General features: G+C 51.2%; 2 protein-coding genes across 2 annotated transcripts; one reads left to right on the plus strand and one right to left on the minus strand.

Annotated features, from left to right (window-relative positions):
• Positions 1-169: 169 nt before the first annotated feature.
• Positions 170-9534, minus strand: CkaCkLH20_11401 (uncharacterized protein; the record flags this gene model as incomplete). Its single annotated transcript, XM_038894115.1, has 8 exons — positions 170-812; positions 925-2641; positions 2706-3720; positions 3760-4112; positions 4207-4858; positions 7091-7251; positions 7305-9222; positions 9277-9534. The coding sequence occupies 8 exons, from the start codon at positions 9532-9534 to the stop codon at positions 170-172; spliced, it is 6717 nt and encodes a 2238-aa protein (XP_038740693.1).
• A 6458-nt stretch (positions 9535-15992) lies between these two features.
• On the plus strand, positions 15993-16554 carry CkaCkLH20_11402 (uncharacterized protein; the record flags this gene model as incomplete). The annotated part of the gene is made up of 2 exons (XM_038894116.1): positions 15993-16163; positions 16222-16554. The coding sequence occupies 2 exons, from the start codon at positions 15993-15995 to the stop codon at positions 16552-16554; spliced, it is 504 nt and encodes a 167-aa protein (XP_038740694.1).
• Positions 16555-17226: the final 672 nt, after the last annotated feature.

The raw sequence follows: 17226 nt of genomic DNA on the forward strand, positions 1-17226 counted from the left end.
TCACCTTAATGAGATCGTTGGCCTTGGGCCTACCGCTCTTAAAGACGAGCTTCTGGAAATGTTGGCTTACAACGATGTCTTGATCATTGAATACTATAAAATCTGCCCCGATTTTCCTTCTTTCCCCTCCGCCATTACATGAACCGATGGTTGAGTCCCTTCTTCGAGGTTAGGTTTGAGGGGCCGTAGAATTGATCACCTCAGGGATGATGTCGCCATCTCCTGCCACCAACCTGGCAGCAATGTTGTGAGCCTCCTCGGGGTGTAAGATCGCATACTGGGCGACTTGGCTGTACAGAAGACCCTCTTCACGGACTGCAGACTTGCTGTAGTCCTGCCATCCGTGAAATAGGCGAGGATAGTATGAGTACGCAGCGCCGATTGACATTCTCGCAAGCTCGTACGCGCAGACGGTTCTGAGTTTTCCCGTAATCCGACTGTCCATCTCAGCCTCGGCTTCAATGCTTCCGATGGTGCGTTGCAGATTCTTTGTTTCGATCCAAGCATCGAAGGTGTTCTGGCATTGGAGAATTATCCATTCCACTCTCTGCGTTTGACCGAGACGCCAAAGTCGACCCAAGGCCTGGGTCAGTGTAGCCTGGTTAGGCCCGTTCTCAATGACTATTCCGTGATGGCACGCCTTATGATAATTTGCGCCGAAGGCACTCAGCAGGAGTGAGGTGACCATAACGTCGACTTCGGAGCCAGGGGTGTTGAAATCGAGAATCGCCTTGTCGCGCTCTTGCTGGTTCATTGCTGATCGCAGATAAGAAACCTTGAGACCTGCCATCTTGAAGATGGCATTGACCTTTCTGTACGCCTTCATTAGCCGCTGCACGTCAGGAATTTGGGAAAGGGCCATTTGGAATTCTCAAGGCCAAAAGTTCACGAGTCTTGGATCAAGAAAAATTAGAAATGACTTACGGTCCGGTAAGAGGATTGTTCACGTAAACCAGGCATCTCTTGCCTCTCGCCTTGAGCTTCAGGGCATGATTGAGAGCATAGGCGATCTTTGGAGAGTGGAAGATCGCATACCGAATGAGAGAAAGAGGGTCGGTTGGGCACCCGAAAGATGGATCAGTCCTGGTCAGAAAAAAATACCACTGTAATCCGTTGCTTCGGTCCTTCGCAAAAGCTCGATTGATCTCTTCGCCTCGTACAGCCTGTCCAAGGCGGTTATTCGGATCGATGAGTCGAGAGGACCTTGCGTCGGTTCCTAGTAGACTGGCGTTCCGCAGGGCAGCGCGATTGACTACGGGCTTCTTTCCATCGTCAACAACGCCAGCGCCCTCTTCAGGTGGTGTAATCTCCGAAGGCCCGGAGATGATCAAGCTGCGTCCATGGACGTCAATCTCAGCCAACTCAGCCATCTCAGCCACCTCAGCCATGACTCCTTTGCTCACAGCTGGGTCCATAGCAACTTCGACGGTTCGAACCTCAATCGCCGGCATATCCTGTCCGGGTGAAGTCACCTTTCCATTCGGCAAAGTCATCTCGCTAAGCATGCCACGGCGGATTTGGCATTCTTTCAGTACATGCTTGAATGCATGGGAGGTGGAAGCAGCCGACCAGTTCATTTGGACTCCAAGGGCCTCAAAATTGTCCGGATGAAGCAGGTAGACAGGGATGCCCGCCTTGAGAGCGTCGCGGTATTCATCTCGTGCCTTTCTATCTTCCGCGCTGACGGGAGCACTGTTGCCATCAATCAGGGATTGCAGAGCAATGTGAACCTCTGAGTGGCCCATGAGAGCATCCAAGGGCACCCCAAGTCTCTTCATAGTGTCGTGATCTTTCTTCTTAAACGCCTCCACGTACTGATCGGAGTAGATAGTGCTGAGAATCGGAGAATGAACTAGATCAAAGCACATACAGTCGAATGCCTTGTTCCAAAAATGACGCAAGTAGCCGGTCATGTCTTCAACACCGGAGGTGATGGGTGTCGCTGTGGCGATAAGCTTGAACTTGAACTTCATCTCTTCCACGATCTGGAATGTCAATGAGGCCGGATTCCTCATTGCGTGCCCCTCGTCAAAGGCGCCAATCAGCCACTCGCAGGCGCAAGGGTTGGTGAACTTCGTCTTTGTTCGGTCCGTCTCCGCGGTGCTGGCAGCAATCTCCTGCTCCATGTCGGCCTCCGCTTCCGGGCTCAGGTCTTCCTCATCGTCCTCACCGAGGATCTCTTCACCACTCGCCGACGGGCGAATTGTTGTGGCCGCCCTCTTCAACCTGATACTCGACGTCGAGTAGGAAGTGATGACCAGGTTTCGGCACGTCTTGGGATTCTTAACGCCGTCTTTCCACTTCCGCGTGAGACTTATAAACTCTTCAGTTCCAGCGATGGTGTCGCGTCGGCGATGAGAGGGCGCGGAATCCGGCGTCTGATAGAAAACATGAATTTTCACCCTGTCGCTGAAGTAGAAGTCCATGTCTCGGTAAGTCTGGTCCAGGGTGGCAGCGGGACAGTTCCAAAAGCTCGGGTAATAGTTCGCATCCGGTTTACCAGCATTCATGCTGATGTAACGCTCAATCGTCTCAACGATGCTGAAGAGACAAGTGTACGTTTTCCCGGTTCCGCACTCGTTGGCAATGATGCAGCTGTGAGTAGGGTATTCGAGCATCATGTGGGTTGCCCAGTTCATATCTATGGCGAAGAGTTAGCAGATGAAGGCATAAAAGAGTGCCCATATCGGCTTTCGACCACTTACCACACTGCTGGTGAGGCGCGAGCTTGACATTTCGCTTTTCGCTGTGGATGTAGAAGTTTTCCCACGTGTTGCCTTCCATGCACTCAACCCTTTTGCTGATACCGACAAGATCCTCGTCAGGGGGCGTGGCCCCTCCCATCAGCAAGCGGGAGATTCTCAAGCACTCCAGCTCGTTGTCCTCGGAATCGTCAAACTCCAAGAATGCGCCCAAGGAATCTGCGGCCGCGAAGTCAACATTCTGAAGCTGAATGTTGCAACTCCCTTCGCTGGTTGCAACAGACTTCATCATCTGACGTTGTCTGATGGAGTCTAGAAGCTGGGTGTCGAGGGGCTCATCAACCTGAACAAAAGATCGCTCCTCGCAGAGTTTCTCTAGCTGGATGATCTCTTGCTCGGAAAGATCCGGGTAGGCAGTCCCATCAACAGCGTCAGCCCTCTTCGACGTGTTCTGGGACTTCGCATACACCTTGTGCATCTTCTCCGTGTTGATGGCATTTCGAAGCGTCTTGCACTCAGTGTCAGACAGACCCTCCTCGTACAGGGTGTCGTAAAGTTTCAAGACTTCCTTCATGCCAGAGGATTCAAGTTGGTCGCGGAAACGACGATGCTTTTCCTCTTCAGCCCATTCATCGGGGTCCAGAGTTTCAATACTCGGGTCATACGTGCTGCTTCTCTGAAGCAACTCTTCGAATTCCATGGCGGCAAGGCCGATCTTCTGGGCACGGCTGAAGTCCTGGGCACGGCTGAGCTCCTGCTCCTTTCCGGCAGCCACGGCGTCTTCAGGAGTAAATAAGCCCGCCCACTCAATTTGATCGCTGGCTGATGACGCAAAGGAGCGGGTAGCCCACGTCTGGAACTCTGACTTTCTTCGGTGGAGCAGATTCACAATTGTCATGCGAGCTCTGTTCCAATCCTCATGCGAATGGCCCCAGACGAAAAGTTTCGGGTCTTTTGTGATGCCGTCGATGTTGTGGTTGATGTGCTCGCGGAAAACGTCGGGAAAATGCAGCATTAGCTGGAAACATGCCAATGCGAATGTAGCCTCCTAATTCACATCTGCGAATGGCGTCCTCGCTAGGTCTTCTGCAGGAATGATCTTGCCCCATCTGTTGAGAACGAAATCTGGATAGTTCTTCTTGAGCAGAACCCGGAGATAATCCATCTTTGCGTCGCTGAGGGAAGCAATGAACTTGCAGATTTTGTCTCTGGATGGCATTCTCTTTGCAGTTACCTTTTCGGATGCTGTAGTCGATGGCTCTGGAGTCCCGGCGTCGGAATCAGCAGCGGCCTCTTCGGATTTAGCCGGGTTCTTCTTCTTGCCCATAGCCTTTGTTTTCTGGACGCCAGTTTTGAGTTGTCCGGACTTCGTGAGCCAAAACTCAGTGAAGACTTGTAGAACGGCAGCCACTACATAGCAAGTCAGTCTTTGATCCATGTCGAAGGGGAATCCAAGAGGCTCGTTTGGGCTGCACAAATCTGGCCCTGCGCGCGGCGAACTTACCATCGACGTCCAGGAAGGTGAAAAGTTCATTCTGACCCGGGAACCCAAGATAAGGAATGAGCAGATTACCCCAGAATTGCTCCATCGACTTTGCATCCACCAAGATGTTCACCCCGAGCAAGGCGACTTTGGACTCCTTCTTGTCTTTAGCGTGCTGCTTGATAAGCTCTGATCGCCTTGAGCCAAGTTTCGCCCCAGAAGGTTTGTATTCAATTCGCTTGAACTTGTGGCGAGACACAAAGTATCGGCGTCCGATGGAGCGTGGAATCGGTCGACCCAAGTGCCACTCAGAGGCTTTCATGTCCTTCGCGTCCCAAACCGCTTGTTGGCTTTCATTCATAAGACGGTCCCCGGCAGGAGGTTGAGGAGGCAAAGGCAACTCTCCAAGGGGCCGGCTCCATGAAGGGTACTCTCCCGACGTAACTCGGTCGTCGTGAGGGTCGATGACGAGAGCCGTGCTGGGCCACTCTGAAGCCTCGGTATCGAAAGTGCCAGGGGCCGGATTCCTTCTCTGGCGCTTTTTCGGTCTTGCAATTTCCTCGGTGGTGTTGTCTGAATCCTCCCCACTGGCCGACAAATCGGAGGGTAGAGGAGCATTTTCCCTCATCTGAGCAACACGGCCGTTCCTTCCTGGAGCCATTCTGGAGAACCGCTAAATACGCATCAGCATTTGATAAGAGTTAAGAAATAGGCCTGGAACAGACTCATTTTGGATTTGTAAGTCCAAGATTAGGGCTAACTCACTTGCAGATTTCAGTTGTCGAAGTTAGATTGGAAGGAGCCGTTGGGTTTTCAGAATTGCGAATCGGGTCGACTGGGATCTGATGGCTGACCAATCATCAGCCTTTGTGATATGTTACAAAGGCTGGCGCAGTGGCTGTTAAGATCTTGTTGTGAAGACCTTGTTGAGGTTGTGATGGGTAGGTAGGCGACGCCTGGAGAGCTGCAGGGGTTATTGAATAACTCCGAGACATGGACCGTGCGCCCGACTGCTAGGTATCGCCGTGGATACCTAGCCCCACAGTGCCTGCTTACGTAAGGGGGAGCGCACCTTCCGCCCTAGAATTCCAGTTAAGTGTCCAGTGTCTCGGCCGTGTCATGCTGTGCGACCTGAACTGAGGATTGAATACATAAAACTGTTTCCGATATCTATGAAGTGTATTGTTCTCAGATGAATACTCGGAAAACGACAGCAACGACGACGACGACGACGACAAAGGCAGCAATAGCAACAAAGACGACGACAGCAACAGCGCCAGCAACAACAGCAATCTTACCAGCAATAACACTAACAATCATAGGGATAACAACAAGACTAATTAACTTCTATTAGAAGGGCAGGAGAGGTAACATATTAAGTAAAGCTAAGGTTATTTGACGCTTGTGCCATCTGGCGGTGGCTGGCAATATATGTGTGAAAGGTGGTCTCGGCTGAGTGCCTAGTATTAAATCATAGCACCTGAATATGTGTAACTCGCGTTGCACTTTCATCGATTTGTAGTCATGAAAACATTCTCTTCTTTATTATTACAATACATTATGTACGTGAAACATTACTTTGTGGCTACACGGATCGGCTTAGAGGGGAACAGGGATTGCTGAGCCGCTAAGAAAAGGGTTCGTGTCGCAAGTTGGTCGCCTTGTCCCGACTGTCGATTTATGATGTTGTTGATTTCTGGCCATCGGATCAAGGCATCAACAAGCTTCTGGCAGATCAATTTAGCCTCGTCACGGCTGTAGTCCATCTACTTGATGATGACAAAGACACGTGTTGGCTGTCCCTGCTGTTTCGCCTTCAGGGTTCACGATCTGCCCGCCACTGGCTTTCCTTCATCCACGACAACAGGAACGAAGTTGCGGCCGGGCACCAGACTCATCGAGTAAACGAAGGCAAACGGATCCTCTTTTGCGAGGGCCTGCGGAGGAGTGATGTTTCTTTTCCCAACCAGTTTGGGGTTGGGCCCCTTTGTCAACTCGTCCGTTCGATTTCCATGTACGCCCTTGCTGGGATCCGCTAGCAGTCGAAATCGAGGTCTAGAAGGGCCAGATTTGATCGACTTGAGGAGCTTCCCTCCCGGTATGTAGTATTCGGCGACTGGTGGATATAAAGACTTATTAGAACAGGCCAAAGAAAACTTCTCAGAGCACTCACAGCTCGGCTCTTCTTTCTGCTCGTGTAACTGACGCTTTGGTGGTGTTGTATCGTCATCCGGATCGGCAACTCGCTTCGTGGGATGGCCGGTAGGATGTGACTCCACGTCCGTCTGAGACTCCAGGTCATGTCCTGAACCGACCGCAGGCTGATGTCGAGAGTTTGGCGTCATCAGGAGACCCTTATCGGATTTCTAAAACCGTTCTTCTCAAGCAGTTCACAGACGAGTGAGGCCTTCCATCCAGGTTTGCAAGGCCGCACTCTTCGAAATGATTCCCAGACAAGGAACTTTCTATATGAGTAAAGTCGTGCTTCAAAATCGTTCTTAGATGATGGAGGTCTTCCAGATTTGTAAAACCTAGGCACGGTGCTTTTGAACTTGATTCTCAGATAGGTGAGAGACCTGCTTTTGCAGAATCTGGCGTAGTTGGTGTGTCTTATAGTTGAATTGACCGAGTGTGATAATAGAGGAGGCGCGGATACTTGCTGAAAGAAGGAAGAATCCCAGCAGAGGGTGATGTTTGAGGAAGAAAGGTTTTCTTGTGGGCCTGTATATATGTAACTCGCATTGCACTTTTTTCGATTCATAGTCTTGAAAACATTCTGTTCTTTTATTATTACGATACATTATGTACGTGAAACATTACTTCGTGGCTATATGTGCGGCCATAATGCCGTCCAACCACCCTACCAAGATGTTGGTCCAATGAAGGAACCATCATCTGGCAATACCTTCGTGACGGCGCCATCGTTGTCCAAGTTGTTCGCAAACACAGTATTACCCCACCAAGAAGGGAATTCTGTGTTTGAAAGACCCAGTGCAAGGCCAGAGATGACGATGCAAAGCGCGGTGCCAATGTCGAGAGCTCCGGAAAGGACGTAGTTGTAGCGAGCTTAAAGAACATGTCAGTAAGAGCAGGACCACGGAAAGAGGGAAAAGACTTACTCCACCAGCCGAAGAAACGCTTGCGAACCCACCAGTTGAAGATGAGACCGACAATAACCCACTGACCGAGCCACCAGGTGGTGGCGGGAGGGATCATACCAGCGGCACCGAAGATGGCAGGGAAGAAGACGTAGCGGAGGAAGCTGCGGGGGTAACGGCGAGCGAGGAAGTACTGGGCAACAGGGCAGATGAAGCCGATGAGCCAGAACCAGTTGACCCACGAGTAGAGCTGGCCAGCTCCGAACATGCGCTTCGGACCGATGACACCCCAAATGACACTGGCGTTATAGAAGGTACGAGCCTGAGGGCACGTAATACCCTGAGCCTGATCCTTAGTGCAAATGCCTTCGATGTTGCCACGGAGGAAGTTGTAGGTGGCGATCTGGACGAGGGACAACCAGACGACGGCGAAAGACTGGGCGGCAAACATGGTGCGAGGCGGAATCTTCATGTAGTGGCCGACCTTCATATCAGACACGTACTGCAGACCGTTGTAGCAGAGCATGTAACCCCAGGACTTGAACAACATCATGGCGACGGGGCGTCCGGGGGTCATGTAACCGACAATCATCTCGGTGACGACGTTGAGACCGGTCTGCTGGTTGGTGACGGCCTGGATGATACCGACGGGAAGGATGAAGAAGACACCGATGAGAATGCAGAGGATGTACGCCCACCAGGTCAAGTGAGTCTTCCAGACCTGAGAAGCAACCATGCCGAAGACGAAGCTGACGACGAACATGGAGAAGAACCACCACTCGGGAGCTTCCTTGTACTTGCGCATGAGCTTCAGGTGGATGTCGGCCTCCTGGTTCTTGGCGGAGCGGGTGCGGGCAATGATGTCGCTGCCGTAGAACAGGGCGACGTGGGTGAGGGTCGAGATGAGACCGGCGAAGCCCATGCCGTAACTCAGGGAGAAAGCGGGACCAAGGATGAGAGGGGAGTACTCCTTGTAGGCAGTCTCGTTGAAGGTGAAGTCGGGAGTCAGGATGCGGCTGGTGTTGTAGGAGGTGGCGAAGTGGTCGAAGTTGGAGTTGGCGCTGATAGGGAGGTAGCGGTAGAAATCGGGACCACCCCAGGCAAGACCGATGCAGCCGATCATCATGATGATGATACCGACACCAACGTTGGCAATGGCAAAGGCGGGGGTCTGGAGGGGAGAGTAGAGGTATCCGGAAATGATACTCCAGTCGAATGAGATGGGGATCAGACCAAGACCAGTCTGGCCGCCAAAGACCTGGTTAACGACGACGTTGTTGGGGGCAATCCAGCAAACGAAGGTAAAGATCTGGAGGAACTGAGCAATGACTTCAGGGATCCACTCGTAGAAGAAAGTACAGGCAGCCACAATGAGGAAGAACTTGTAGCGGCCTATCCTCCAGCCGTTGGTAAGGGCTGGGTCCGACGACGAGTGATCGTGAAGAGAGTGCATGACAGTTGTCGTGATCAGAGTTGCGGGCCACACCATCGCTGCGGGCCAGACGAGGAAGCGGCGCAGGATACCGGCGATTCCAAGACCCATGGCCTGGGTCGAGATGATGAGCAGGAGCTGGAAGCCCCAGCCGAAGAACTGCTCGTAGAACAGCTCCTGGGCGAGGAGAATGTCGATGGCGTAACTGGCGGTGGCACCGGCGGCGGTCATCATGGTGATGATGGTGTGTTCCTTGACGTTGAACGGGCCGGGGTTGAGCTGGAGTTGAAGACCGAACACGGTCCACGTCTTGTCGGGGAAGACCTTGGCCCAGTAGACACCCATGGGGTAGGAGATCAATTGGACGACGGTTGCGGTAATGGTGATGGGAGAGCGACGGAGACCGAGCAGAATGTTGCAGGCCGCGATGATGGTGCACATGACGGCACCAATAGTCCAGGCGCGGATGGTGTTAATGGGCAGATCGGGGTCATCGAAAGGTTGAACCTGCCAATGTTAGTCTTGTCATTCGGATCCCGAGCTCTGTATCGCAAAACATACCGAAGCCCGGACCTCAGGGTAGGGAGAGTCCTCGTGAAGGGCGGCCTCGACGGCCTTCTCCTTCTCGTAGTCGCCAGTCGCGATAGCCTCGTCGGCATCGTCGAGCTTGTCGATGTCCAAGAACGGATCCCACTTGTGAATCTTCTTGAACTTCTTGAGCTCGGCGTCGGGGTTGACCTCGCCGTCAATGCCAGTTGCGACGGCATCGACCACGATGGGCCGTTCCGACACCTTGCCTCGCCACTTGCTGAAACCCATTGTCCTCTGTTGATGGGGTTTGTTGGCTTGGGTCGTTGAGGTGAAATTAGGCCCTGAGTTCTAAGAGGTAGAAACTCAAAGGGGAGGTTGTTCGCCGTGACAACTGGAGAACTGGATTCGAAAAACCGCATCAACGAGGACGGCGCATCGAGTTGTATTTAGATGCGCAACGCATCCGCGGTTATCTGTGTCACTCGCCCACATCCGTTGGCAACCTCCCATATCGGCGTTCGGTGGGCCGAGATATTTACCTGCCTAATGGAGTCATTCTGCGAAGCGGGCCAACCCCTGGCGGAGCATCGGCCGATATGAATTGGCTACATATTACTGCCAAATGCGCCCGGGAAGCTTGATTCGACTGATCCAAAAGTGATTGTCAAGTTGGCTTGACAGATGTACTGTGCCACTGACGTTACCGATTAACAAAATCACCTGGGCCGCCGGCTGATGCAAAAGGTCCTGGTATCTCGCCACCATCTAGAAACCGAGGGAGGGGGGAAACATGTCGATTGATAGGTTACACCGGCATCTTGTCGCAGACAACGAGTGACAGGTAGGCTACTAGCCCGCGTTCGAGCCACCGCGAACGACCGACATGTTGGGGACAAACTGCATGGAATGTGGGAGGGTGGTACTATGGGGGTGGACATTGTGCCCATCCTTCTCCACCCTGTTGATAGCGATCATTGAAAGTTGACTGGATGATATTATGAGACGTTGCGACCGCGGAGCAACTTAGGCGTAACGTTTGCTAAATGATTCGAGAGACACTTCGTTATGATAGGCTCCTTAGAAATAACGGACGTGTTCTAGGGCGTACTAGGAGGAAGACGGTCGGCTGGCAAACAAGCGCAATTGATCCATCCCGCCGCCATAATGGCCGCCGGCGTCCTCCGTGCCTCCGCTACTCTCCGCTGTCGCTCCTCCAGCCTCCAGGAACCAACTTATGAGACGAAAAGTCAGCAGAGGTCAGCAGAAGGAGTCGTCCAACACTCGCAGTCAGCCAGTGAGAGAGCCGCCTGTTAGCTCCATCGCCAAGGAAGCTGGGCGCCAAGATGGCGATGCTGCAAACCGGAGGTTCACCGGCACGGGATGGCGCCCAAGACACACCAAGCAACAGTCAAGCAACGCCCAGGACGGGTGGCCAAGAGTGCTAAGGCCGGGGAAAAATGCGTGGAAAGGCCGCCAAAACGGTGACTGTCAAGGGGGCACACTGAGAGGACAATGGCAATTGGACGGCGCAAGCAGTTGCCGTCGCCACTCTCCGAACAAAAAGTCATGCAAGGGAACGCGTTGGTGGATCTTCCGCGTGCAAAGGGCCCTTGGGGTTCACGGGGAGTCCCCTGTCTAGTGTGTTGTCTCGATGAGGCCAAGACTTTCTCAGTAAATCATCCGAACGGCCACCCCTGCGAAGGTACGCGAGTTGCTAGCCACTCATGAACCGAGTTGCAGGGAACTCTTGTCAACGTTGGGAAGGACGTCGGAAGTAGCGGCATATCCGTCGGCAGAGAAGCCAATCAGGCGGTTGAAATGTCATCGAGGCTGTCAGGTTAATGACACAAGACCGACCAACCGATTCAAAAAGTTCCTTCGCATCCTCCGCAACGGGGGTCTTCTGCGCTTTGGCGGGTTCGCAAACGTTCCTCGCCGCCGATAGACGCGCCCTTTTCGACTGGATATGCCTGCGAGCTGGACCCGAGGAGCTGGAGAAGGATGGTTCGTCCGACGCTTTTCCAAGCAGCTTCCTGTTGGGTGTGCCGGATTACCACGCATTCAGAAGGTCGCGTAAGGCGGCGATGGCGAAAACGAGACAAGTAGTTTGTTGGTGACAATGCAAATTGTAATTCATTCTGCAATCTGGCGTTGGAACGAACCAGGCTCGCCACTGACTCAGTAACAACCTCGGCATCCTTCTCACCAGTCCGGCAGAGAATCAGACCGAGGGTCTGCTATTGAGGCAAACTTCTCAAGTCGACGCCTTCTTCCGAGTCCAAGATCTGCTGACCGTTTGGTTCCCCAGTGTTGGGCATTTAAGGTTATCTACAGTATCCGAAGAAAAACGGATTCTTGTACGTAAATTCCTGTCAATTTCCCCAGATCCCCGCCGTTGGCCGGTTGAGACGGCGTCAGGTGGCACGGTGACATGCTAACACACGCACCGTGTCCCAGGAAATCGAAATGAGCCAGGTGTATGTATGAGCTTGTTTAGGAGGTCTTCTAAATGAGATACTTCGGTTGTATTCGTGGTTTCTTTCAACTCGCGAGCAAGTTACATTGTGGAGGGTCACTCATAGGGTCCCTGAGAGCTGGAACCAAAACCCTCCAATGATCATGTCGTTGAGTAAGCTGAAATAGGAACGGTTCGTGAAGGCCCCATCAATGATATCCGGTCGCCGAAGGCCTATTCCCAGAGCAGATACTTTCGCGCGGGGGCGACCTTTTGATCCAGCTTCTTGCAGCTGAAGAGTGACATCCCTCCCGGCCATGCGGGTAGCCCTGTGGGCCAGCTGTACACTAGAAAGTCGGTGCAGGATCATGGATATATCGGATATCCCTAAGTGTTTGGATAAAGATCAGATTTCTAATTGGATGCGAGGTGCAGAGATATGAATCGTTGCCACTGTGGCCACCCTGCTGAGGGCTCGATCCTGTGTTGCTTCCGTAATATTGACCATCTGATGTCTCAATGCATAATGCAGGCAGCACCCTGTCACGGCTGACATCGAACCGACACCAGGACAATGGAAAGTGCTTCTGCGGGGTGCTGAAAGCTTGTTTTCATACGGTTGGTCTTTCACGGCGACTTCCTGCCGTTGGAACGAATAGAGGCTTCGACAATGGTAATCTTTGGCTAGTTGATAATTCGCTTCCAGGTTGTCAGGCTTGCCACCCGGCTAGGTCGGGTACTCGTGACAGACTGTCGGTTTTGAGGTCAGAAACCTGTTATCATAACCCGGCTTACGCCCGATCTGCCATAAAGTACCTGCCCATTTTGGCATTGTAGCATACACCATTGAGCGAAGGATTCGAGATGGTGCGGTGACTTTTCGGGCGAATTCTGTGATGCGTAGTTGGGAAGTATTTCCTATCAGGTTTTGGCAACTTTCAGAAGTCCATCACTCCCCTGAACCTTTGCGGTCGGCACTTTTGAATGCCACTTGTTGCGTATCGACTTGGGATTCTACGATTAGGAGCCGAGACTGGTCAGTTCATCAGCACCATCATGTGCTGGTCATGACTTCCAATGTACCTCAAATACTTCACAGCTACTAAATTGCTTTTGATGTAGACATGGAAACATGGGAATTTTTGGATGTTTCGTTTCTATGATACAGTGAATTAGACATTCCCATGACCTATGAGATAGTCCGTCCCATTGTCCTGCCTTTGAGAATGAAGCGGCGGGTATCTCATCGAGTACCAGCTGTGGCGAAAATTTCCAATTGCAAAGTCAGCAAATCCGACAGACACCGTCTGCATTTTAGGCTAGTTAATGAACTCAGAGATTCTGAGAGTAGAACTGGAATTATGATGGCATACACCCATTCGGCGTCAGTTGGCACTCGATGAGATAGAGTTAAAGGCTGATCTCTCTTCTTTTCACTCGCAACACGCCAAAGCAATAAGAAAGCACCACCGCGCTCAACATGAAAAATACTAACCAGCAGCATCTTTCTGGTGATGTGGACGCATATGCTCTCAACTGCTTTCCATGATCTTAAGTTGGTCGTAGTACGTGTGTCCTCATCGTAATCCGGCCTGAAAGTCCAAAGTAACCCGTCAAAAAAGAAAGTAAAGAAATGTAAAAACTCACAAAAAAACAGCCTACATCTCATTATATTCTCTCTCAAGTCGTTTCTATTGATTCGAGTTCCCTTGTATTGCCAAGACGCTTCCTCAGCTTGTAATGACAAGATAGATACTTCGAGGCTTTCAGGAAATATGAAAACGAGGCTGGTTAAACCGAGATTATATGAACTGCTCTCTCTTCTTCTGTGTCAATAAGAAACCACACAGGCATTCAGCATCGGTCGAGATAGATATTAGACAAAGGTTTCTTCCCGAGAAGACATTAGAAGTATACGCCAACGCAGAAAGGAGATAAAGCACTCAGTCGCGACTTCAATCAGTATCGACTTACAACTCACACGTAGTTGAGAGTTAAAACACCCTAAATGACATCGCTGAATATTGTAAGATAACTCACTCGTGCACGCTCGCTCTCAGATCCCGGGAAACATTTCGCAAATTTCAGTCCCTAGGGTTTTTAAAACGTTGATAAGGTTGAGTGATATTTGATGAGATACCACTGACTGAGCCTTCTCGTCTTTTTCTGCCTTACAGTGGACATTTTTGAGCCTCCGCTTTCAAGTTTGGTAATAAGCATCGTTTCGTCAGCCATTCGAAAGCGTTCCCCTCAGCAGCGTTTTATGACTCAGCACGTTCTGTGTCGGTTGGGGAAAACTTTCAGTGCATGAATCCAGCGCCAGTCTCCTCGGCGATTGATTCGGTGTCTGGAGCCGGCCATTATTTTGCATGTGTTCCGATCTCCGGGATCCGACGGAAGACTACCGGTCGCCCCACCGCGGAGCCCTCGCTTCGCAAGTACGGAAACGGAAGTTGAAGCGGCTCGGCAAAGCCCGGAAGACTCAAATGACCGTCGACGAATCCCGAAATGTCCCGAAATGTCAAAGACAAGTCTCACCGTGATCAACTTCAGCTTTGGAAGTCTTCCGCTTAGCTTGCTGGCTCTATCTTGAGTGCTACAACTTACAAGAAAGTATATGTCGCCTAGTTGCTTCAAGTTTCGCCCCTGCATACGACAATCTCAAGGTCATCATTAGCTTGTGAGCCTAGAGAAATCAATGACGAGACAGTTGATAGCACGAGTCTCAAGTTCACGAGGAGAATAATGACTAGACACACGTAGTAGAAGAAGACAAGTACCCAAAGCAGAAGGCACTTTCACTGTAGAGAACGATGGCAAGCCTGGTATTTTTAGCTTGGGTTTGATATGAAGTTGATCGGCAGTATTCGGTTGTACAAGTTAACGAAGAGTCTGATTGGTCAGATGGAAAGGTCTTTAACGTTATGATAGGAATCCTAAGAGGTTCCCAAGTCTAGATCTGATGTATACTGATTGATGGTCTCTTGGGTAAGGGTGCCAGCTCAAAACCCAGCGCGTAATCAAGTTTGCTTGGTTTGCATTCAGTGGAACAGGGAAACCTCAGAACTCTTCGAGCTTTCATTATTTGACCATTGAGGACATGAAATAGGTGAGTGCTGGTCTTATTTCGTTCATTCTTTCAGCGGTTGCTAAGGCAATGGCAACCGGAGTTGTTTGAAACAGGTTAAGAGAGTTCACATACTTGCTCGCCTACACGCCAGAAAGCGCTCAAATCATTCTAAAGATAGCTTTGAAGATAGCAATTCTGATACCAGAATTAGCCCGTATAAACTGCTACGGGACACTTATCGCTTCTCTGTGTTGACAACTCAGTACCAATCTTGAACACTCAGTCGGCAATCGGCATAATATTCAAAAGAGGAACAAACATTTTCAAAACAATGTTTATGTTTTAGTGGCAAAAGGAAACGCAGCCATAATCCAAATTCATGTGTATATCCGAATGCGAGTTGTGAGGCTGAGGGCTCAAAGCCACGTGAATAGCCACCGGGCCGAGGCAGTTACAGACAAGAAACACATCAAGCTCAGCATTACCCTCAAAAGACAATGCCCAAATACGCGGCCCCATGTTTCCCTTTCAGCTTCTCAAGCGTCAGTGGGGTCGCATTCGGCGTGTAGGAAATTTCCATAACTGCAAACAATTAATGATACGATCGCACGCACTGGTCCCGATGCATGTTGATCGGCCGGCCGAGTGATCGGCGGGATGCAGGCCGTACGTGTTCCCTGTCAAACTGCACATCACCGTTGTCGTGCATGAATATGTTCGGGAAGGTTGTCTTTATTCTGGAAGCTGCTGTAGGCTTGTAACCTGTTTTTTGACGCCTAGATTCCTCTAAAGGAGCCGAGGTCTTGGACAATTGGGGTCGTGAAGTGAGGTCGAAGACGGACGATTCGCTGCGGAGGATCGCTGGGCGGCCTCCGCATTGTTTCATGTTTCGAGGCCGTATCCTGGCCTCAGCGCCGCGAGATGCCGGACGCCTGAAGCTGCGGCTCTGGGAACACGTCATAGCTCAGGGCTCCCCAGGTGCGAGTTGTTCATGCTCTGGTGGACAGCTCTGTGTTTGGTGGTCGAAATGTGACGGCGACCCGAGGCATCAAACGGCATGTGAATCACGATGTTTTTGTTTTTGAGGGATGATAAAAAGGGTTCATCATCACGTCGGTTACAGCAGTTGAGCATCAATCATCACAACAAACATCACCACGACAGAATCAGCTTATCAGTACCAACTTCGCATCTTTCACCGCAACCACTCAAATCTTCATCATGTCTTTCGCCGATATCTCCAAGAGCCTGAGCGACATCGAGCGCAAGGTCACGAAGTCCAATAAGATCATTGCCAAGGGCAGCGACCTTAACTACAAGGACGCCATCAAGTTGGGTGCCAAGTCCAACTCGATCTGCAGCACGATCAAAAAGGGCATCAAAGACTACGGCGTAAGTTAGTCCAGATTTGGAGACACGGAGACAAGCTACTAACGCTGTGGAAATACAGTCCTTCGATCCCTCTGAGGATGAGGCCAAGAAGTTGTTGAACCAAATGAGCACTGTCGTCGACCTCACCGAGACCCAGCTCAACTCCATGGTTGCCAACCAGGCGCATTTTGACAAGCTCAAGGTCGGTGGCCTTGTGAAGAAGAACGTCGAGAAAACGGAGGCGGCCAGCAAGGAGTTGTCTGATTTGATGATCGCAAAGGCTCCGGCTAGCGTCAAGGCGGAGGGAGAGGCGCTGGAGAAGAGGCGCGCTGCTGCATTCAGCAAGGCCACTGCAGCCTTCGCCGGCGCCACTGGCGGTGAGAATGAGGAGCTTGGTGATGACTCCGATTAAGTGGTCGGTGAGGGTAGTTCGCCCATCTAACTAGATTAGCGAAATACATCATCGTTCAAAACTCTTCGGTACAGAAAGCCTAATCGTGATCACCAGCCAGCCTTTACTGGCGACAGAGGTAACTTTCAGTTATAATTGACGTATTACAGAGCATGGCTTCTGGATTGAGTTCGACTGGTTTGCGTTACCATCTCAACATGCGAAGATGAGATCGCATCCGTGGTTCGGCCCCAGCAACACGGGCGGTGGGGCTGCGGACCGGGCCGCTTCGCCAGAGCTGGACCGAAATGGCTGGGGCGTTCGTAACTGACTCATCTCTCGAGCCGAGGCTGGATAGAAATTGATGTAGACTTTACGTATCATGTTCATTTACAGAAGTACTCTAAGCTTGACGTTTGAGGACATCTACAGCAGGCATGGTGCAATACGAGATAACGTTGAGAGTAACGATGACGGCCAGAAGTAATTTGTTCACCGCGATGTTCTATGAAAGAGAAATACCGTAGTATACCATTTGATCAAACTAATTGATTCCCGCTAATTGTTTAGTTTTCACGCATTGTTAGTCCTTACAAAAACATTTAGTCGCCAATCGATGACTTTGAGACGGTGTTCACCATGACCTGCGCTGGAAACATCTCCTTCCATCCCCATCCGATGAGAAGCCCGGAA

The sequence above is a fragment of the Colletotrichum karsti genome (genome assembly GCF_011947395.1).
Source record: "Colletotrichum karsti strain CkLH20 chromosome Unknown Scaffold47, whole genome shotgun sequence".
In the NCBI taxonomy this organism is placed as follows: Eukaryota; Fungi; Ascomycota; class Sordariomycetes; order Glomerellales; family Glomerellaceae; genus Colletotrichum; species Colletotrichum karsti.